Source organism: Melospiza georgiana, chromosome 2 (assembly GCF_028018845.1).
Source record: "Melospiza georgiana isolate bMelGeo1 chromosome 2, bMelGeo1.pri, whole genome shotgun sequence".
NCBI classification, from domain to species: Eukaryota; Metazoa; Chordata; class Aves; order Passeriformes; family Passerellidae; genus Melospiza; species Melospiza georgiana.
In genome coordinates this window covers 82,753,303-82,776,696 of record NC_080431.1, presented here as the reverse complement: position 1 = coordinate 82,776,696, position 23,394 = coordinate 82,753,303, and the positions used below count along the sequence as shown (strand labels likewise).

Genomic DNA, 23,394 nt, shown 5'->3' with positions numbered 1-23,394 from the left:
GCAGGAGTTTGTTTTGGGGGTCTGTTCTCTGCTCCAAAGCCTCGCACTGTACAACACTCACACCCAGACAGAGCCTGGCTTTTCTGCCGTGCCCTGTGGGGCATTGACACCTACTACACACTTTCCTTTCCTAGCAGAGCTTTGATTTGGCAGCAGTTGGGTCTTGCAGCCTTCGTGCTCAGCTGGTTTAGCAAAGCCAGTCCTTTGCCAGGAACGTCCCCCTTCAAGACGAGCAAGGGATGACAGGACAGGGCCCAGCCAAGCCCTTCCCGAGCCCAGGGAGGGAAGGAGGTTCCAGGCTGGCTGCTGAGGTTGCTGGGTACCATCTGCTGGGCTCGCCGTCTCCAAGCAACTGGCCGTGGTGCCTCAGACAAACTGCAGTGCTCTTCTCTCCCCTCTGTGGCTCGCTTCCCTCCTCCTCCTCCTCCTTCTTTGTGGCTCTTCTTCTCACACAGAAAGCCACTTGGACCTTCCCACCAGCAGCCCAAAAGCTGCCACCTTCCAGATAACAAATGGTGCCAGTAGCCTTGACACTGACTTTTAATTCCAACGCAGATGGCTGGCAGCTCGCTCGATAAGGACAAAGCACATCCGTGGAGCAGACTCTGGTAGTGCATTCAGCAGTTCATTCTGCTTTTCTCTTGGATTAGCATTTTAAATCATCCCAAAGCGTTGGTGACCGACAGCTAAGTGGATTTGACCCTGGTTCGCAGATGGGTCTCAAAAAGTGTTTTCCCACAGAGTGACAGAATGATGTTCCCTGGAAGGTTGTGCAAGGACTGGCTCTTGATACTAAGGTGTTACGTGTTTTAGAAGGGTGGTTGGAATATAAACACGATATGAAACTGCAACAGTCCCACTGGCAATGCTTGCAGGAGTTACAGTGGGAGGGCAAGCTGGATAAACTGGACAGCTGCAGCCTCCGTGCAGGAGAGTGAATGCAATCCTCAGGTAAGGAGATAGACAGACAGACAGACAGACAGACAGCAGCTACCAGATGCTTTCCAGTGCCTTCACTGACACGGGGGAGAGCACTGTGGGGAACCACTGCCTGCTTTTGGTACTACAGCTTAAGGAGGGTGTTCAAAACAACTGCAGAGGAGAGGATCAAATTGGAAACATCACAAAGATATGAAGGAGTTGAAGATCCCCTTCCAGTCAGCTTAGCAAGAAGTTATGAGGTGCTTGAGTTCTGTTCATTTGGCTCTGACATTCAGAAGTGAGACCTGAGACTGCAGCTGAGAGTTCCTGTGCAAAGACAACACATAAAGAGAGCCCACAACTTGCATTCCAGGTGAGGGAAGGTCAGAAGAGGCAGGAGGTCCCAGTGCATGCCCAGCCAGAGAAGTGCCCAAGGATGACTGACCACCACCCCAAATCATCAGGGATTGTGATGAGCTCCCACCAGAGGCAAGCTTTAAACAGATAAACTCACTCAGAGAGGCGCTGTAATTTCGGCAGCAACGTGTTTGCAGGTGCAAGTGGCCACCATCAGACTGGCTGAGGAGAGCAGTCCTGGTCTCAGCACAAGGTGGATGCATCCAGAACCCTGGTGACCTTGTGGGACAGAGTAAGTGAAGGGACCCTCTACTCACAGTGCTGCTTCTGGAGCAGCCAGGCTGTGGGTGGCTGCCTAGCCCTGTCACCCCAGTGCCTGCACAACCCAAACCCCGATCCCACTCAGGGAGCCAGGGAATGCCAGCACCTGCTCCAAGGGGCCCAGCTCCAGCACCCAGGGGGGCCAGAGCAGCTCCCAGACACACATTTGGCAATCAGGAGAGGAGAAAGGGCATCCTGACTCAGCACTCACGGTGTGGACCAGCAAGGGTCCCTTCCCACCCTGCTCCCACTTGTCCTGGAGGGCCTCTGGAGTAGATGCTCTGGCCCGGAGCCCAGCAGAGGTTTCATGGGAACACCCGCGGCTCGTGGCACACAAACAAAGCAAGAGGAGTCTCTTTGCAATATAAATTTGTTTTTATTGAAGCAGCAGTCACATGACCTCGCATCTAGCCTTTAGGATAGCGACAGAATGGATTCGGCCAGGTCAGCCAGCCCAAAAAAGGATTTTTATTTTTTTTTTCTTTTTTCTTTTTGCGCTAATAGACATGTCATGTTTAATACATACATTATCCAGTACCGGAAACCCAACTCAGAGATAGCTATGTGCTGATTTGCTGGAGGAACGGTCCACTGGACGTGGTCTCGACAAACTTTACAGATCACCACCAAATAACATTACTAATGGGATCCAATGATTTAAAAAAACAACCCAAACAACCATGAGTGCAGGATTCAAAGCCAGCAGTTTACACAGGTTCTTAAGTTTGTATCTATAGGTGGACGGTAAAGGAAGATTGGTTGGTTTCAATTTGAAATATTTATGTCCCAGGGTTCCTCTCTCCATCAAATCAAACGGTATCATAGACAAGCTGGCATCTCTTTAAAAATAGCATGGAATAACACAGCTCATTTAAGAAAACATGCTCATTTCTTGAGGTTTTTCTTTATTATTACAAAGATTCACGTCCACCTATTCTCGCAGAGTGGAAAGAGGCATGAGGGTGAGGAACAAGGGTCAGAGAAGGGAGAGAGGAGGAGGGAAGAACAGGGCAATTTTTTGAAATAAAGACCACACACTTGGTATTTTTTAAATTTAATTTCCAGGCTAACCTACTTTTTATTTAATGCAAATTACAGTACCAGTTAACTATTTCCGAACCGAGTCACACAGAACAAAACGTATTTACAAGGGGAATGGGGCGGGGGAAATAATAAAACATTAAGCATACTTTCCACAAAAAAAGTTTATATTTAAAATGAAAAAAAAATCAGTCACAGAGGCATTCAAGTAGTAATAATGTTATACAGGTTTTGCTTTTCCTTTAAATCAAGACAGATTTGCACAAGTGTATGCAATAGTTTGTATACAACCCACAGTCCTTAATATATATATATTTAGATTTCTGTTTTTAAGATGGAAGTGGTCACGCTAATTGGTGTGTACAGGCCCAAGTGATCCATCAGCAACACATTAATGAACGCAAATTTTACAGGCAAGCAAATTATATATATATAAATATATTTTATATATATATATTAAAAATAAATTGAGAAAGACCAACACAAGGAAGCTACTTTTCTCGAGCTAACCCCTTAGGTACTGTTTTCCTTTCCTGTCGTTTTGCCATTATTGCAGTGTTGCAAAACGAAGCCAACTACGACCAGAACCGGCCGAGAGCCCCGTGGAAATCAGCTGCCACCCCAGGGGTACCGGCTGGCAGTCTCCGGAAGGCAGAGCCCGGACCGAATACCCTACTGTGCTTTTCCTCATCGGCTTTTCCTTTTGCTCCGCGGTGGCTGAGGTTCCTAGTACAGGAGTACGAGTCTGACAGGCTGCTTGACTTCTGCTTTTCCAAGTACTGAAAACTGGGGGGGAATTTTAGGTTGCAAGTCGCAGGCACCTGCCATTATTTTAGGTAAAGCTTGGCTTCGAAATAAGGGGACAGAGTGTTCAGGGGTCTTCTACCAGTCAATTTTCTTTTTTCAGGTAATTTTTTTCTTTTTCGCTAGCAAGGTAGATAAGTTTAATAGTAAAGAACACCAGTGTCTTGATGGAGCGTCCATCAGGGAGACAGACTGCGATCCAGCCCGGCTCAGGGACCCACTACGGCAGGGCTGACGTAAAGGACACATCAAGACCACACTGGGTTAAAAAAGAAGCCCGAAAGAGTGTAAAAGAAGAGAGGGACAGCTCTGAGCAGACTGTCGCCAACAGCTTGGCATCACTGACCTTCGTGTCACCAGAAAGAAAGTGCAGCCTCTGCTTCACTGGAATGAACACGAGATGCTTCGAAATAAAACAGCAACCTTTGGTTTGGTAAAGAGTTACGTGTTTTCCCATTCAAGACAATCTTATGTGGAATACTAACAAGGTAGTAAAACACAAGCAAACTAGTTTTAGAAACAAGGCCTTCGTGCTGGGCACAAGAAATCAAGAGTCATGTTAAACTTATCTCAAGAAAACAAAAGTGACTTGGGGAAGGATGTGGGGGAAAAACAGGGAGAAGAAAGGGAACAGAAAGTCCTTCCGGCAGAAAGAACCACCGCAGCAATCTCCTACAGCGATGCCCAAATGCCAAATGGCTCCGAGCGCAGCAGCCCTGCAGGATGTGGGGATTTCCCTCCCTGGGGGCCCTTTCCGCTCGCCGCTGCCCCCGGCACAGCCGCAGGGAGGGTGGGAAGGCTGAGCCTCCTGGAAGCGGCTGCTGCTGCCCAGATGCTCCTGGGTACAGGGTTGAGGGGAGAGACACGCAAAATCTAAATGGGCTGCTAGGGCAAGGGTCCGAATGAAACCAGCTGCTGCTAGCGGGAGGAGGAGGGCAGGGTGGGCACCTTGGAGACTCCCAGAACAAAGCCACGGCTCCAATGAAGAGAATGACAATGGAGACTGTTTCTTTTCGTTCCGCTACCGATCAGGGTATCACCGAAACCTTACAGCACTCAAAGAGTTAGAAAGCGGGGTGGGGAGGGGGGAGCAAAGATGTGGGTTTGGGGTGGGAGACATTGTTAATAAAGAAGGAGGAGAAAAAAATAAAAGGGAAATAAAATTCAAAAAATCATGGAAGCGAAGGCACTCCAAACTATATAGATACACTATACATCGCTAGAGTTATTGTTACAATAATACAGGCCGGTACCTACTGTACAGAGTTAAAACTATATGGCTTTAAAAAGCTCGTCTACATTTTGTCTGATTATTAAACAGAATCACTGCCCTGAACGGTAACTTTTTGCTCATTAATAACAGTTCCTGGGTCCACATATTTACATACAAAACAATAAAACTCAAAATTCAAAAACAACCAAAATAATAATGTACAAGCTTGAATTTGGTGAGGAGCTTTGTTTTTTGTTGTTATTTTTCTGTGTTTTTTTTTTTCTTTTTTTTTCTTATTTACAAAAAAAGGTTGTTCAAAGACCTGGATCTAACTTGTATAAAAGAGTGTGTGATCCTGCTATGATCCTTGAAAACAGAAATAAAACCAGAGGGGCACCCCTGACCCTCCCCCCAGCCTAACACACACACGAGACACACACAGACGCCGGCACAGCCACAAAACCAGAGAGAAACGCTCTGACTCCCCCCCGCCAGTCTTTAACAAAAAAATGAAAAAGAAAAGCCACATGTCCTGGCACAAGCAGCATTTTTCTTTGATATATTTTTATTACTTTTTTTTTAAAGACTCTGTAATTTACTGCCTCCAAATAACAGCACCTGTGGCCAATGCTTCAGCAGTCTTGTCTATACAGCAGATCCATACCCTGCCACTGTCCTACTTTTTGAGTCTCCTGCATGAATTTGGATCACTGGGTCAACCAAGCCCCTTCACTTACCTTTCAGGACACTGACTAGCCGAGCGCATGCATTAAGACGCTCTTCAGCCCTTATCTATTAAGTTGCAGGTAGGGATTTGGAAAGCCTTGTTTCTCAACGTGGGTGTGCTTTCCTTTGCAGCCAGCCAGAATGCAAAAAAGCTTTAAAACCTTTTTTTTGTGTGTGTGCCCAACAGCAAATCGCCGAGGGGTATAACTTGAGGGTTTATCGGTTTCACCGTAGGTGGTCACTCACCTCTTCAATCAGCTCCTGCGTCCCCAAACCCACCGCGTGCCAGGCAGGAGGGAGAGGGCAGAGCTTTTAACAGTTTCGGGGCTGCTAAGAGACAGTTTCCAAAAAATCCCACGTCAACAGCATAAAAGGTACAAGAAGAAACACACCGAGCACGTGACCAAGCCCCTGCCACGGCCGAGCTTCCAAAGCCGCTACTGCCGGTTCCCCCCGGGCCACACGAGGTTCCACGTGCTCCCGAAAAGCAACTGCTTGCCTTAGAGATCCGCAGCTCGAGGGACGGCTCGGTAAGCACCAAAGGCGACTACAGTTTCTCTGAAGAAGGATAAGGCTGGAGCGGACACCCACCGCAAGCCTAGCACAAGATCAGGCCTCCCAAAGTCTCGATTCCGCGCCGGGGCTGCGTCCGGCCGCTCACCTGACCCTTTCGCAAGGAATATTGCTTTGACTTCAGGAAGAGAGACGTGGATGCTCGCACCGCACGCCGTCGCAGGGAGGAAACCTGGACCCTGAACTGATGGACTAGAACAAGCATTCACCTCACGCTTCAGTCAGACTGATTCGAGATCGTCGACAAAATAAAAAAAGCAGTATTGTATCTATGTATACATGTATATATTTATATAATATATATACACACACACTCATATAGAGCCAGCTTTCCTACAAGTCAGCAGGTACAAATTACCATCAAGAGCATTCGGATGTGTATTTTAATATTCTACCAATGTAAAAACATAATGGCGACGTGGCAACACGCATCAATAAATAGAGATCAAAAACAAAAAAAAAAAAAAAGAAAAAGCAAGAGGTTAAAAAAGATGAAAATTAAATACAGATTCTACCTGTGGATTTAAAATCAGAACTATCGGAGAATGTGGCATCCTGCAAGTTAAAACTGCAGTTAAAAAAAAAAGTATTACAAAATAAACCAGTAGCCTGTTACAGTTCACATTATAAACCCTGGTGTCCTTTTCCTGTATACACCTTAGGAAAGGGAAGCCTGTTCAAATCAAGAGCCAAAGAGGGGTGGGGAGAGAAAAAACCCAACCAAACACACTTTCACAGTGGCCACTTCCCAAAAAGACCCTTAACATCCATCCACCAGCTGGGCCCCTGCCCCTGCCAAGGATTTTGTTCGTCCGCTCTTCTCTGCTGAAGCTGGGAGCCGGCCCGAGGCACGGAAAGCAGGAGCTCCGGCTGGGCAGAGGGGACGCCTCGGCAGAGCCGACCGCTGCCCTCCGTGCATGTGTGTGTATTATATTATATATCACCCACTTGGGCAAGACTTTCCCACATGAAGCTGCAGATTTCCTCATCACTAGCACTGATTTTTAAATGAAAGGCTTCCGCTAGCGGTTCAAGCCTTAGACACATGGCAAACCCTCCCCCCCACCCCATGGCAACCTATTTTCCTACCACGTCGCTCGCTCCCCGTGCCGAGCCAGGGCAGTTCTTCAGAAAACCTGGGATATGGATTTGCTGACAAGAAACGCTGAGCTCTGTTGAATGACCCCTGCTAAGCTCCCGACCAAATTCAAGCTGTGCACTACATCAAAGTCCGAAACTCCACTTAAAAAGAAAATAAAAAAAGAGGGTAAAAAAAAAAGAAGAACTTCAGCAGAGAATGAGGTTTGGGATTTGTTTGTTTAGTTTTTTTCCTTCTTTCTGTCGTGGGAAGGGGATATGAGGCAAGAGTCCTGGTTCTGAAGTACACAACAGCAAACTTCCAACATGAAGAGATTGTCGAGGGGAGACATTGGTGTGTTGTATTGCTCCGCTTTCCCTCCTCCCCCCACCTAGTCCCCTGCCCCGGACACCCTGCAGAGTGAGAATACAATGAAACTGGTTTGTATTTATAGATATTTTACAAGGTTAAATAAGAACAACAATAATAATAATAAAAAATTGAACACTAAAATGAACAGGTTGGTTGGTTTGTTGTTTTGTTGGATTTTTTTTTCCTCTTTTTAATTTTCTTTCCAAATGTGACCAGTGTTGCTGAGCAAGACTCAAATTACTGGTGATTTTTCCTGTGCAGCTGGCTGCTTGGTACTGGTTCAGGTGGAGTTGGAGGCTGATGCTGTAGCTACACTATTGGTCTGAACTCGTTCTCCTGCGTTAACATCTGCAAACAACAGACAACAAGGGGAGAGAGAGAAAAAACAACCAGCATTACCTCCAAACCAGAGACACATTGGAAACAACAGCTATGACATTGTGCACAAGGGGAAACCCACAGCTCCCACCAAGGTGGTGTTTGCTTAGGATGACTGCCCTGACTTCAGAACATGCAGATGGAACAATGCAATCTGGGGAAAGATGGAAGATGGTCTTTAGGCAGAGAAAAAGCAACCTGGAGGGCTGAGGGCTGCAGGCTGGGCTCCAGCCAGTTCTGCAGTTTGTAACACTGGCTGTGCAGTGCAAAGTCACCCGTGTTACATCCCACAGCTGCAGGACAAACACACTGGCATTGCTAAAGCCAACACCGGTGTCTGTGGTCACTATGAGGTTTCACATTGGTGAATGTGAAAGTTTCACATTGTTAGTTAGTCCTTCTTATAATAAGTCTGCCTGTTAGCTGTGTGAATGAGCACAGATGAGGAATGTGACAAGCCTGCTCTCCTGGCAGAAACAACTGGTGTGCCAATGTGCAATTCATGCACTTGTTGCCTGAGAAAGTCTTTCAAGTCTGCTGCAGTTGCTCAACCCAAGTTGGATCTGCCACCCTCTGAACTGCTGAAGCAGATTAACATCAAGGCCTGAAGCCAGTAATGAGGCTTATGCAAGCACATGATATGTTAGAGGACTGGATCTCTGCAGTAAATGCCTCCAACACCTTCTCAGGGAGGGACAGTGCTTCACAGAGAGACAGGTCACAGGATCAAGGGCACATGTCAAAGGACATTTCAAGAAAATGCAGGGTTTGCAAAGAAATACCAAAAAGAAATTAATTGCAACTGTGTTTCCATAGGCTGAATGCATCAGGTATTTCCTCTAAAAATATATATTCTTAGTATTAGAAGAATAGGTAAGGGAAAAAAATGCACCAATTTCACTTGGAACCATTCTATATAGTATCTAATTAGCCAAGTCAGAAAGACTGTAAGATACTTATAGATAAGTGGGCAACCACCTAAATGTGTAAAATACAGATGGGAAAGAGGTATTAAATGAGGTTTTCTCCAAGAGACTAAGATTAACTGCAAAGCTATTGATACTGCAGCAGCAAAGAACATCAGAAAGACTTATTATCTTGGTACAGAAGAGGGCAGACTGGGCAAACCATGTATTTGAAAAAACACAAGGAAAGGGTTTCTAAAAAGAAAGAATAGTTTGGGTGACCTCAGCCTGAAGGGCTGTGTGTCTAGCAGGAATACCAGACATGGCAAAACACACCGGTGGGTGCTGGGTGTGCAGTAACATTTCTCCATCACAGACGAGCTGGGCAATGCTCTGCAGTCACCTGTGATCAAATCCTCCTCTTCAGCCACACTTACCTGACCACAGCCACGAACAAAGGCAAGGAACTGAAGCATGGACTGCTTTGGGTTGGAAGGGACCTTAAAGAACATCCAGTTCCAACTTCCTGGCCAAGGCCAGGGACACCTCCCACTAGAGCAGGTTTCCCAAAGTCCCAAGCATCCTGGCCTTGAACAGTTCCAGGGGCAGCCATAGCTTTTCTGAGCAACCTGTGCCAGTGCCTCACCAGTCTCGCATTAAAAAAATTCTTCCTCATCTAAACCTACTCTGTTTCAGTGTGAACCCATTTCCCCTTGTCCTAACACTTCATGCCCTTGTAAAAAGACCGTTTTTGGCTCTCTTGTAGGCCCCCTTTAGGTCCTGGAAGTTTGCTATATGGTTTTCCCAGAGTCTTCTCTTCTCTGGGTTGAACAGTCGCAACTCTCTCAAGAGAGAGGTGCTCCAGACCCTGATGATCTCATCACCTTCCTCTGGACTTGCTCCAGCAGGTTCCCATCCTTATGCTGGTGGCCAGAGAGCCGGGCACAGCCCTTCAGCTGGGTGTCACAGACCAGAGTTGAGGGGCAGAATCACCACTGCTGACCTGCTGCCCAAGCTGCTTTTGATGCAGCATGGGATACATCTGGCTTTCTGGGCTAGAAGTGCATGTTGTCAACTCATGTCCAACCTCTCATCAACCAACACCTCCAAATCCTCCTCCTCACAGCTGCTCTCAATCCATTCCTTGCCTGGCCTGTGTTTGTGCCTGGGGTGCCCTGACCCAGGGGCAGGTCTTGGTCCTGTTGAACTCTGGGAGTTTCACACAGCCCCCCCCCACCCCAAGCCTTCCAAGGTCCCTCTGGATGACATCCCTTCCCCTCCAGTCTGCCAACAGGCCAGCCAGAAATGGGCAGCACTTGCTGAGTCACAAATTTAAGTAACATCGACAACAGCGACAAAAATAGGAAATCAAACAATCAGCAGCATCCAGAAACACAACTGACAAGTGGGAAGAGAGGGTGATGCCTATTTGAAAAGGAAATGCTGCAAGGAATGTGTGGGAAGAAAGACAAATCGTCCTGTGGGCAGAGGATGCCAGATGACTGCCCTGGGAGTTTCTGATTCCCTTTCATCCCACCCCAAATTAATTGCATCCCCTCCTTTAAAAAGGAATGACCACCATGACAAAAAGCAAGCTCATGCAGTTAAAGCACCAAGGCAGCATCCTGACAGTACCAGTGTTACGTGGGAAGCTGGTCTTGCAGGAGAGAGACGCCCTCCTATGTGGAGAATTCCCCTGAAGGAGCAATTCCCAAATCCCACATGCAGGCAGACAAAAAATGACCACAGAAAACAGATGTGACTCAGCTAGCCAGATAATAGTTTCTACACTTCAAACTCTCACTATGTCTGTTCTAGATTAATTTTCAAGTCTGGATAAAATGCAGGTAATGCAACATCTGCTGGCAGTGCCTGATGCGAGCAGTCCAGCTGGAGTCTGGACTGTTGGCAGAGGATTTCTCTGTATGTCTACAAAAAGTACTCGTATTTCATTTGCTGAAATAAAACATGTCTTTTGATCTCAATTTCCTGAAGACAGTAGAGGTTGAAATTGTTATCATTGCATTGCTACTACATAGAGATTAAAAAAAAAACGAGGAGGGGATGGAGGTATTTCGTGTAACATAGGCTCCTTTTCTGTCATCGCTGTAACAGGGCAGTTCCTGAGAAATATATATGCCACAGGTTAAAATAAATCAGGTGATGCAGGCCAAGAAGATTTTCTTGGGGCTTCTTACAACAATATATACTTATATACAGAAGGCTGAGACAGAATGCCGAACGAGCTCAAGGCTGCCCTGGCTCCTAGCCTGCAAGAAAATGCAGTATTTTAACATTTCAGCTCATTTGTTGACTCTGCTTCAACAGGGCATGAGGAACAAAGGGGGGCTTACTCCAGCATTGCTTTGCTGAAGCACCAGAAAAAGAGCACAACTGGAGTATGAGGTTCTCTGGACATTCATTTCTCACCATGAAAAATCTGCATTTGGGCCTAAGAGAAGGAAATCTAGGATCTCAGCAATGCTGACAGAGGACAGCAAAGCCCTGCTAGGGAGCACAGCTAGGAGCTGGCACGCAGCTTTGTGGCACAGGACAGACGAGTGCCCAGCTCAAGGTCAGGGCAGCTTCTTTGTCCTGGACCCCTCTGCCTGTGCAGGCAAAGAAGTGTCATTAAATGCTAGCTGCTTCCAAAAGTTCTTTCAAACAGAGGGCAAAAGCTGCTCTCATCATTATAGAGAACTTCTTCCAATTCAGTTTTTCCCTCTAAGGAGTGCCTCATCTTTCTTGGAAGGTATGTGACACTCCTTAAAAACCTCCTGAAAGGGAAAGCCAGGGCTACAGTTCAGAGAGCGACAGAGACGCCAGCTCAGACTGAGAAAGCCCATTAGCACTGCTGACAGCATTAGCTGGGTGCATTTGTGATGCTGACAGCCCGTGCTGCTCATCTGCAAAGATACAGAAACAAAGCCACCACCAGCCTGGGAATCCTCACAGGGCAGCTGAAGAGACAAGTGGAAGGAGGAGGATAGCCTGGTTTTCATACTGTGCCTAACTATGGATGTAGAAGTCCAGACTGAGCAAACCTGGTAAAATGTGCAAGTTTTACTTCTCTAGTAATGGATTCATCCCTGTTCTGAGCTTGTAGATCTCTGAGAGAATTGCTTGCCCATCTTCTCCTGGTTAAGGAATTCAAGTTTTTCAAAATTCCTTCAATGTGAATACCACAAATGCACTAAATCTCATTTCATGGAGCACTGTGGTGTTTTTCAACTACGAGACACTGGCAGGTAACACCAGCTCTAATCTGTTTTGTTGCTGAAAGTTCAGTCACACCATTGCATTTGGGATTACATGGGATCAACGCAGCGGGATGCCTAAGATGATGACCCCAGAATCCCTGCTGGCACAACTTCCCTGCAGATGGTAATTATGCTCTTCCCATCTTAATGCTGACTAAAGAGAGGTAGCTACTACTGCTGGCTGATCCAGAAGAAAAAGAGTCACACAAGCAGATATGCATTGCATTCAGCTTGGTCTGCAGGCTCCCCTCTCAGATGCTGTGGCTGCACAGTTATGAGAGCATCCTCTTCCTCCTCTAGCCATCCCTGGGAATACGACTGCACTGGCATTTTTCATCCATGGCCAGCATAATTCACAGAAAGCTAGCACATCATTTCAAGCAGGGGCCAATAAATCTCATCTTTTTTTTCCCCTGCACTTTGCTTTAGACGTGCCACTATGTCAGAGTGCTTCTCATAAATGTTTAGGAGAATTTACTAATGCCAGAGCAGCAAGGCTACACACTCCCACTGCAAAGCCAGTTCCATTACTAGAGCAATTACAGCTTTGCCTCAAGAGAAGAGGAAATTGACAACAAATGTGGCTTTTTAACAGTGCTTGCCAGAGAGAGGCACACGTTATGCACTAGTAATGCAAAATTGCAGATATATTTGCTCTTCCCTTTATTGCTTTGAGAGCTACATTTTGCTGCATCATCGTCACTCAGAAAAGCAGTTTCTGAACCTGTACTGCTTGCTCACACAAACATTTTGCAGAGAAGTTTCCTGGCCTATCAGGATGCCCTGGGTTAGGTGGGAGACTTGTTCCCACACTGCTTTAGCAGTTACTTAACATTTACTGCTCTGGGAGGTGCAGGGGGTATAGAGAAAGATGGGACTCCTTGTATGAAAATCTCTTTGTAAGTGTGGCATCAGCATGCAAAGCAAAACAGAATAAAAGAACCTCAACAGGACCTAATCCTAAACATCCTAACTCTGATGACATTCCCACCACCTGCTGTGAGAAACCCATGTCAGTAAGAAACAACCAACTGTAGAAAGCCAGAGCTGTGCAATACTAAACTTAATTTCACAATTTCTTTCCAATCAGCAAGGATATTATTTTTGGTTTTGAACCACAAATAGGAGGACATATCCCAACTCAGTGCAGTGCTTGCAAACAGAAGCTTTAAAAATGTTGACGTCAATAATATGGGATGGGTTGGGGTTTTTTCGCTTTGCGTTTTTTTTAATACTTCCCATTTAGGACTTGGACTAATGCCTTTTCTCCCTATACAAGCCCTTGAAAAGGGCTGAGTGAAAGCTGAATGAAAACAATTTCTCAAGACTTGGGTCTTGGTGGAGAGAACTCCTTAAAAGGCATGAAAGGGATATTAAGTGAAACAATATTTTTCAGAAAGGCTTAAAATAATTCTCCACATTTGTATTTTATACTTTTAAATCACTTTTACTACTTTCTGTTTTCTCACTTGTTGAGCAACAGATGCACATAAGAGGCAAACAGAGAACATGACTATTTGCAAAACACTGCCAAGTGTATGAAACAAACAGTAAATTTGAAAATAGCAGTTTTGCTTTCTCCTAAATTCAGAGTACATAAATGGTACAAGTTGTGCCTTTAATCTACTGCTACTGCAATTTCAGAGAGAAATCTCATCTTTCAAACCTGGCTGCATCTGTCCCAGAGTATGAAAATTCTCTCTGTACAGCACTGGCTGGACCAAGTGCATCTAATATCAGGTAACTGTCCAGCACATCAACCAGCAAATGCTTTCCTGCACATTTCAAGAGCAGCTTTTGAAGCAGGCCTTCTCCTCAGCTATCCTATGCTAAGGAAGTGTCCTGCACTGCAAAAGGGCTGACAGCCCTTGTGGGCTGGGGCTGATGTGCAGGCAGGACATGTGCAAGCACACCTGTTTTGCAGCCTGCCTTTGGTTGCCCAAGCCCCAAGAAAGCCTCTGGTGTGCTGAATCAGGGCTGACTCAGAGGAAGAATGCCATGTACTGAATCACCTCTGCCACATCCTGCAGCACCTGGGAGTTTCTTTGGGAGTCTCCCAACTGGTATTACCAGGTGTTAAAACTTTCACTGGAAACAGAATACAATATGGAGTGGCTAAAGGCCAACAGTGAGCTTTTTAAAAGGTTTCTGAGAGAAACCAGAGCGAGCATGAGGCAAACAAAAAATTCACTCCGTGCTGGCCAAAACCCAAAAATATTTGCCTTGTGCCTGAAGATGACACAAGCCAACTCAGTAGGAAGCAACTGCAACTACAAAGATGAGGCAGTGAGCACGCTGACTGAACTCCCTAACTAGACTTTCAGATGCCAACGCCCTTAGGGAAAAATCCTCTTCATCCACACAACACGGAGGCCACATGCTCTGAGCTAGCTGCTTCTTTTCTTTCTAGGCATCACAACTCATTCACCAACTCAGAGTTAATTTCAGGATGGCTCAGAGCACAGAAATTAGGTGCAAACCAATCACGAGAAGGACCAACAAATTACACAATCAAATGCAAGTTTGAGTGGCTTGGGTTGAGATTTGGGCTGGTGACCACAGCTAGCACACAAATGACCACCTACCACGACCAAGGTTCAGGTGATACTAAACCAATCTCTTCCTCCCAGTTCACTCTGTGGGCTGAGGTGGCTCGTGGGCCTCAGCAGAGGGAAGGTGCCTGGGCAGCAAGGGGGAGGATGAGGAGGGAGGGAGGGAGGCAGGCAGTTGCACGTTCTCACCTGAGGCCGCTGTAGCATTTGTAGGGGTTGAAGCAGCTGCTTGGTTCCGGGCATGAGCAGGGATGAGGACCGAAGCCAGAGATGGGTTACTTGACAGTTCTGGAGGGGAGGTGGAACAAACAGTTAGCTCATCATCCACAAAGTGCTCCACATGCAGGATCAGCTCCTAGGGTTTCCCGCTGTAACGGCACCTCAGGTCAAACACGTGCCCTTACAGCCCAAGGTCACGTTACATTTTTTCTTTGCCAACCAGTGAGAGGAAACCACAGCAGTATTTAGCGAGGCAGTCTCCAGAGCAAGACTGCCAAAACTACAGAGAGTGGTGCACAGGAGTAATTTCCTAGAGAAAGACAGTGGCTTGGGAGTGAGCAAAGAACCAGCCAAGCCTGTACCTTGTCAATGGCCTGATAATGCTGTTTCCTTCTGAGCACTGGAGAAGGATCCCCTTCTTCACAAGCCCACCTGCAATCAGTCCCAGGGAGAAGGCTGATAACAGTGCTGCTGCTTTGGGCACTGGTTCAGCAAGCAAGCAGCTGCAACAGGTGCTCCAAGAGCTTCAGGGATTAGTTCTTTGGCTCACTCAAGCATCAATTTTTCTCAAGGACCCAGGAACCCAAGACCAATCTCTCACAGCAGTCTCCTTGAGCCAGGCCAAAAAGAGGTAACGTATCCTTTAAAAGGACAGGGAAAGGCAAAGGGAATTGGTCAGCTGGGCAATTTAAATGGAAAACAAAATGATGCAATCATTCTGTCTGAAGACATTAACCAGGGAAAAAATAGTCATGTCTTTTAGGCTCCAAATCTATTATAGCTTCAGTGTGTATCAGAATGAGAAATAGGCATCTTACAGGCACAACTGTGGGAGGATTAAGGGCAACACATTGCCAACAAATGACAATCTTCTGGCACCCTTTCAAGAGAATCTTGTGCTTACAGAAGGTGGGACTGAGCCGAGACAAGACAGGTCCTGTTTGTTTCAGAAACAGGAGTGACTGGCTGTCTCCTGAGAAAGCAACATCCGGTAAAAAGGATGTGAACAGTCACCTCACGGAAGGAGGCTGATGACTTTTGGAGCTCCAGGAGGTCATCTGGAGGAGAGCTGAGAACAGGAGAACAGACAGCTTTTTACGCAAGACCTCCAGATAGCACAGGCTGTACAGAAGCCGGGCCAAATCGTGGCATCGGTTCAGTAAGGCACTTTTGAAAAGTCTCAGATTATTTGGGCTCATTTTTAAGAGGCTATTGCTATTTTTTAATGCTAGCTTTAAACTCAGGGCCTACAGAGAGCAGTAGTCCACTTGATCATCTTTTTTTCTCTGCTGTTATTTAAGTTTCATTACTGCTGGGAGGGCAAGAGGCAGAAGACTCCCCTGATTACAAGCTTCTTATTACTACACATTTTAAGATGGTATTTCAGACTTATGAATGCAAGCAGGTTGCTACACTACCTGCAACCTATCTACTCTATCTTGTAATACTCCATTCAGGTCTAAGCAGACCTAGCCAGTCCTTTTAGAAAGCCTCAGTAGTCACAGCACTTGTACAAATACAAAATCCTCAAGTCATGTGGGAGTAATTCAGAATTCATATAATGTTATGAAGAATTTGTCAATCTCCATTTTAAATGGAAAAATAAACTGAAGAAACATGAATCCTTACATGTCAAAGTGCAAGACCAGTTATAAACCTATACTTCAATATTATCTTGGGTATTAGCTGCTTTGTGCTAGAAAATGTTGCTCCCTTAGTATTTTTTTCCAAATCTGTTATTACTGGGAACCTACTCTTTACATTGCTCTATTGAAAGTTTCTATCACCTCTGCATTATTTTCTGCTCATCACTCAAAACAATATGGGGCTGTGATCCAAACAAAAGGAGAACTAAAACAAGGAAGCCCCATGACACTTGCTACCTTCTGGCGCTGCACGGTGCCTCGAGGTGCAGCTACAGACTGTCGGTGTTGCTGTAGCCCAAGAACCAGGTGATCAGACAGAACACCACCCTTGCAAGGACACTTTGACCCCCTTCCAATTCCTTCTTCATCTTATGTTGTCAGAACACCTCCTTTTGTATTATGGCAATAATAATTGCTTTTTGTTGTGTTTAATGCAAGTGCAACCACTTCTCTGAAGCTACCTTAAGGAACTTCCATGAAGAGTAGAAGACTGATCCTGTTCCCTTCTCAAACCTCACATTATCTTTCTTGATATGAAGTTTCTTCAATTCAGCATACTCTGAATGTCTTGAACTTAAGAGGAGCAGGCCAATTCAGAGGAGATATAAACAAAGTGGACTCTTTTGGTTACAGTTTAATAGCAGCTTTGCTTGAGAACTTGTTTGAATTTTTGCCATAATATATTTTTGCACCTATTCCATGTCTAAGGATGAAACATGGCAGTACTGAGGAGAAAGCTTGACCTGTGATTATCTGCAGTCTACAAAATACTGAGAATCTTTGTCCTCAGTGATTTCCCCCACAGTATTTGGGCAGGGTGTTCAACTGTAGCCTGGTTATGGAAACCAAATGTGCAACTCAAGGCTGGGTTAATTACAACCAGTACAGCTGCAAGAAGCTACTGTGGTCAAGGCAATCCAGACAGAAGTTTCCAATATCATGATGTGAACAGAGCAGCTATCACAATTCATTTATGAGACCCAACTCCCATTCACATCACCTGGAAGAATAACTGCCTTTCTGCTGATCAAATCATACCATTTACAGCCACTTAACATCTCCAAGAAGGAGCAGGAATGAAAATGTCCAGTTTTACTAGAAGACCAGATCACCTTCATTCCCCAAACACAAGAAAATGCCTGGTATTGGGAAATAGCACAGTGTTCTTTTTCAGTATTTTTTTACTTGATATATCAACACTCCAAGAATTCCCTAGAAAAAATTATTCTTCTACCATGTTTTTTTTTTTGGTCACAACAACTAACTTTCCATTATATATACACATAAACACATACATATATATCTCTCTAAATAAAAAAATAAATAAGGGTCACAGGCTAGGGTGCTTAAAAATATAAACAAAAATCCCAAAGCACTCCCCCTTCAATAAAAAAGTAATTTATCTTTGAGAAGCATGATAACCATTCCTAAGTGCTGAATCACTGAAATAATTTTACAGACTTCAGTGGCCAACATGGACATTAACTTTTGGAATGTAGCAAAATTGCTGATATGTTACAAGTAGTTTAGCAAATGGCAGTCATTTCACAGACTATTTGAAAATGTGGCTTCTAAGAGAAAAAATGCTTTTTGTCTTGCAGATCTAAAAGCCTAACTGAATTGCAGCTCTGTGGCTAGTAGAGATACTTCCTTAGCCAAAATAACTTTTCCAAAACCCAATTAGCATATAATGCTAATTTAAACAAATTAAGAGAAACTTACAGGCAAGACATTACAAATGACAATGGTCTCTTCAACAGAACTAATCTCTAAGATAAACACCCACATGACCCACAACCACAGCTGGCTGCCAAAGACCATGATCTTGATCTTCCATGTATCCTCACTGCTCTTTTTCTAGACTATCTGAGCAGCATCAGTGCTCAGGTCAGCAGATTTGGTATGAAGTTTAACTTCTTTTTGAAAATCAGTCCAATGCCTTAATGGTCAGATTTATCTTGTCATTTTTAACAGTTTTGCCTTCAAGCCCTCTGCAGTCACCTCCCACTTCATGGGTTTCAGGCAACTGGATACAGCCAAATCAAACATTCTAGAACTTAATATTGCCTGTTGAAAACAAATGCTATTTAAAACAAAATTGTCTTTCATTACTTTTAAAATTACCACAGGTGACTTAACATGACTCATTATCCATGTAACAATCTGTTTCCCAGTTGGGATTTCTGCTCTAGAGCAGCCAAGTTGATGGAACCTTGCACAGTAAAGACCAGAGAACAAGGACTGAACAGTAGTCACAGAAGGAGCAAAAGCTTCTTGTGTATCTTGGGTTCATAGTCAGGACTGCTGTACATTTATCAACTACAAAGTTCTTCTAATCACTGTGCAAAGCAATGTACTGAGGTATTTAAAAATAACTCTGATTTGGGGGGTTTTTTTGAGTTTGACTGGTCACCTGTAACAGAGCTTGTTTGGCAATGCATTAATGATCAGCCTGTGTCCTGCCTTCCCCTTACAGATGGCAAAACCGGCACCTGTAGATGACAGAAATTTGCTTTTTTATCTTAAGGAAATTGCTCCACAGGAACTGTTTTCTCTTACCATTCCCAGGAGTTGCTTTGTGAGGGAGGGCACATGAGCTCCTTAGGATGGCAAAAAACTTGCTTGAGCATTAGGGTAGCTTATCCAGCAGCTTCTACACTATCCGAGGGGAACCAGGGACACACTCCCAATACAGATATCTGTTTTTCCCATAAGAAAAACTAGTTTGAATTGACTCACTATAGAGCCTTCCAACTCTTTTTAAAAATCTTGTTTTTGTGTAGTAGGTAAGTTCAATCTTTATGTCATCATGAAACAATCAATACTTTCAAAAAGAACAGCAGTAAATCTGTATTTAAGATACTGAGATTGAAAGTATTTTAGCTGCTGAAGATGGCCTTAGAAGGGCAAAACAAAAGGCAATCCATGAGTACAAGGAAGCACTTGTAACATAACTACTAAATTTCTAACAACAGATGTAGAAATCAGTACAGAGGACAGTGACCTGGAAGCACAAGCTATTTACTTGACCACTTTAATGTGTTTATGTTTCATAAATGCCTTTTTTTTTTTAATAAAAGGGCTCCACAAGTGGAAGGAGAGAGCAGTTTCACATTTTGGCAGAAGGGCACAGCATGCACTGAAGAGTTTGAAAAATTATATTGATGCTAAATGGGCCAAAAGGTGTTTTTTAAACTTTCAACCGAAAATGCATACAGAACTATTCTTGCTCAAAGGGTGAGAGTTGGCAGCTAATCACTTAAAGAAAAACAACAGAAAAAGTGCTCCAAAATTAATTACAAGCATATTTGTATGCCATACTTCTCACATGTTCTGTCCTGGCAGGCAAAACTATTCTGGGGGGTATCAGTTTTACATTTCTGACTTCTGTAGAAAAAAACAGATTAATGGTTTTAAAATCTGATACCAGCCTGGCTTCAAATAAGAAAGTTAGTTGTACATTTATTTTTACAGTTTCTAAATGACTGAGTCAGTGTAACGCCAGATGAACTGTACAGCATATAAAATCTGGACAGTAAAGCATCTGTATTTATCTTGCATCCAGAATTAAAATGGGCAGCAACACTACAAACCTCCCTGCCAAACCTAATACGCATGACTACTTGGCTATGGTGTTTCAGGTATGAAGAAGCAGGTCCATCTCCAAATGATATTCTAACCTGCATGCTCCACTGACTGTGATATTGCACACAAAGCCATCAGCCCAGCTGCAGAGTCTGAGCTATTCATATTCACACTCTGCAGACACATGCTATAAGCACGTAATCCTTCCTGATGCAATCCAGTAACAACCACCCTCAGGACCTCAGCAAAACTAAATTGGAAGAACAAAGACTCTGAAAATTCTGTAACTCCAAGACCCTTTCCTCCTCTTTTGAAAAGTACAGCTGGTTATCCAATTACTTAATAAACTTAGTACCACTCAGAGATGTTTACTTCCAAGGGAGTAACATCTGCACTACTACCAACATTTATCCCACCACGTCCTCCTAGAGAAGGGATCCTTCAAGGCTCTCAGGCTACCTTGAGTGGTGAAATTGAAGAGTGCAGGTTTATCTCGCCCGTTGGGTAGCTTGACGTTTGGGTCCCGTAGTTCATCGAAGAACGAGTGCGCGCAGGCCTCCAGGGGAGTCAGGCGGGCCGTGGGGGTGTACTCCAGCAGGCGGCTGCACAGCGCAATCGCTTCGGGCGGAGTGCGGGGCCGGAAGACCTGCGGGGACAGCGAGGAAACAAGCAAGGAGAAACACGTTGTCTGGCTGGGTCTCGTCTCTTTGTTGACCAGAAGCAAGTCAGAGCAATTAAACCTCTCACTGCCCAGCAAGCTGGAACAAACTTGCAGTTTGTGCTAATCAAAGTCCTGCAGTAAGTGTGGGAAAATCCATTCCTGGGGTTGAGAAAGGGTTAATTGCAACGCCTTGCACTAGAGTGAAGGTGCAATGCCAGCAAGAGACTTCATGAGAGCGCACTCGGAAAAACAACTTTGAGAATGAAGGGGAAACTCATTCAAAAAATCATGACAAACACACACAGGTGCTACCAGCCATGCATATGGGGTGGAGTGAAGGTGGGGAAGAAGGTTCAAAATGAGCAGGATTCACTGAATATAAAAATATAATACAGCCCCACTACGGTTTTGGGTTGGGGTTTCTCTGGCTAGTGAAGGAAGTCTTTCTAACATGGACTTTTGCAGGCAGGCAGGTCAGACTGTTGCTATGGAGGCTGCTGTTCAGCTTTGGAGAACAACAAGGAAAGCACGGGTGGGGTGCAGGAAATGTCTAGCTCCAATTTGCAAGTTACTCCTTCTGTGACCTTATTCTGGCAAGCTACTCCGTAAGTTTATAGGGATAATTCCTGCGCATTTGGTATTTATAAGGACAGCTGAAAATTGTGTCAAGAAAACCAACTATTTTAGTCTAACAGATTTTCACTTAGAGTGATTACAAAAAGCAGTTCTACACTGCAGTTTTGTTTTAAGCCTCTAAGAATGGTTCTACCCACTGCTAACCACACTCTCTTATACTCCTTTCTCAATCCATTATAAGTAAAATAGGAGTTAATCATGTACATGACCTGGATGGCCTCCTCAAGCAGTTGTCTCTTGCTATGTTGCAGGTAAAATGCAGTCTAGGGTAAAGGGAGTAGGGTGGGCACAAGTGTTAAGTTTTCATGCTATCATTTTTGGTAAAAATTGAGATAATGCAAAATGCCTTTGCACCAGTGCAGTGTGAACTCAAGCCACACAGCACCAAGGAGAGAAAGAAAAAAAAAAAATCAGTGCATGACATGCTAGTTAATCACAGATGAAAAACTTGCACAGGCACTTCTTCAAGAGGTTTTAAACCAGGCATATATGCTCTCTTGAATGAGAATCAAACACAAAAGCCAAGTTCTGCAGGGACTGAAGTTTCCTGCCCCTGGTACCCTGGTAGCCAGCTGGGCCAGCAGCATTGGTTTGCTGCAGTGTGTCCTGTGCTAACTGAGTGGCAAAGAATCCTGACTAGCGATGTCAGGAAGCCACGTACAGGAAGACCTGACTTTATTCCTATTACCAGGTTATTGCAAAACAAACTGCAAAAGTTTTCACACGAGGCCTATGATGACAGAAAGAAAGGCTTAACCCTGCTGGCAGAGAGCCTGTACTGACCACTGTGCTACTGAAAAGGCAGCAGAAGCTGCTTTCTGCCTGCTGCCTGCAGAGCTTGTGACCACAGCACACAGAGGATGCAATTATTACTCCCAAGTCACAGCCTGACCAGAACAAAATCCAAGACTGTCTCCAGTTAAAAAAAAAAAAAAAGCCTTCTGGCTTCCCCCCACCTCCACATGGTAAGTAGCACAAATGTGTATGTCTTGAGGTAAACCCACAGAAGTGAAGTTGTTCTGTATTTAACGAGAGGTACAATTACTGAGGTCACCCTCATGCACCTTCACAGTAATATTTTAACAAGTTTGATTTATCACAGCTTGAAACTTTAATACTTCACTCTTAACTGTGTTTTTCTCCTCAGTACAGCTCACATATAAGCCACTATAGAGATTTTAAAAAGAAAACAATTTTATTTCCTTAAGGCAAAGATGACAAGCCTTATACTGAGAAAATTAGTAGGCAGACAGTCACAAATCTGACATATGTAAAAGGAGTACTTGCTTGTCCACCCAAACTCTTAATTTTCAAGTCCTTGAAACCCTAACATGTTTCCTAAACCCTGTTATGAACTAGTCAGCCTGCTTTTGGATCTGGAATTAGTCATTTGGGGTAGTTCCCAAAGTCTGCCCTAACTGCTTCAAACCAGGAAGGGGGGAAGAAATATACATTAGGAGGGCTCACACAGCCTTCCCCTGCAACAAGTGGTGACTAACAGGAAGCAAGTTACAGGTGTGTGCCCATCTCATCTCTATCAGCTTGTGTTACATTTGCCTGGCTGCTGCCTCAGTGATGTAGCTTGAACTCAATTATTCCACTTCTAGCATTTGTCTCCTTTTTTTTCAAGGCTAGGCCTAGTAATTTGAAAAAATATTTAAGTACATACCCGTACTCCTGAGGTGAAATGTCCTGTTCCTGACGAGTCCTAAAGATGATAATGCAGTGAAATAATCCAAACAGGGGGAGTCAATCCAAAAGAGAATAGTCCAGCAAGGAAAAATATAGCCAATATTATAAGAAATCCATGGTGTGGGGGACATAGTAAATGTTTATACAATTAGAAACTTTAAACATCAGTCTCCATAGCAGCAAGTCCAACTTCACCACAGTGTATGCCAAAAAAATCGATTGTGCAATGGTGAGGCATAGTATAGAAACATTTCTATATGAAATTTATGTTCCAATGCCAGTGCATTTACTAAAAAAATAAAAAAAATTGAAATCAAAACTCTAACTTGAACTAAAAGGGTAATTGAAATTGCCATAATAAGGAATTTTCAGTCCTCGGTCCTGGATATAAATGTCCACAGAACCAAGTGGCCAGATTAGTATGTCTCCAAAGATGCACCCCACTTGTAAATCT

At 44.4% G+C, this 23,394-nt stretch overlaps 1 protein-coding gene across 2 annotated transcripts in view; it reads right to left on the bottom strand.

Annotated features, from left to right (window-relative positions):
• Nucleotides 1-1,955: 1,955 nt before the first annotated feature.
• GSK3B (glycogen synthase kinase 3 beta) overlaps nucleotides 1,956-23,394 on the bottom strand; it is a 148,843-nt gene continuing 127,404 nt past the window's right edge. The window contains exons 9-12 of one of the 2 annotated variants that reach the window (XM_058045038.1): nucleotides 22,918-22,956; nucleotides 20,411-20,597; nucleotides 14,691-14,789; nucleotides 1,956-7,754 (exon numbers count right to left, since the gene is read on the bottom strand). In XM_058045038.1, coding sequence (XP_057901021.1) covers nucleotides 7,687-7,754; nucleotides 14,691-14,789; nucleotides 20,411-20,597; nucleotides 22,918-22,956 — 393 coding nt within the window. In that variant the 3' untranslated portion in view covers nucleotides 1,956-7,686. The remainder of the gene's footprint in view (nucleotides 7,755-14,690; nucleotides 14,790-20,410; nucleotides 20,598-22,917; nucleotides 22,957-23,394) is intronic. The other variant, XM_058045040.1, reaches the window with a different exon arrangement.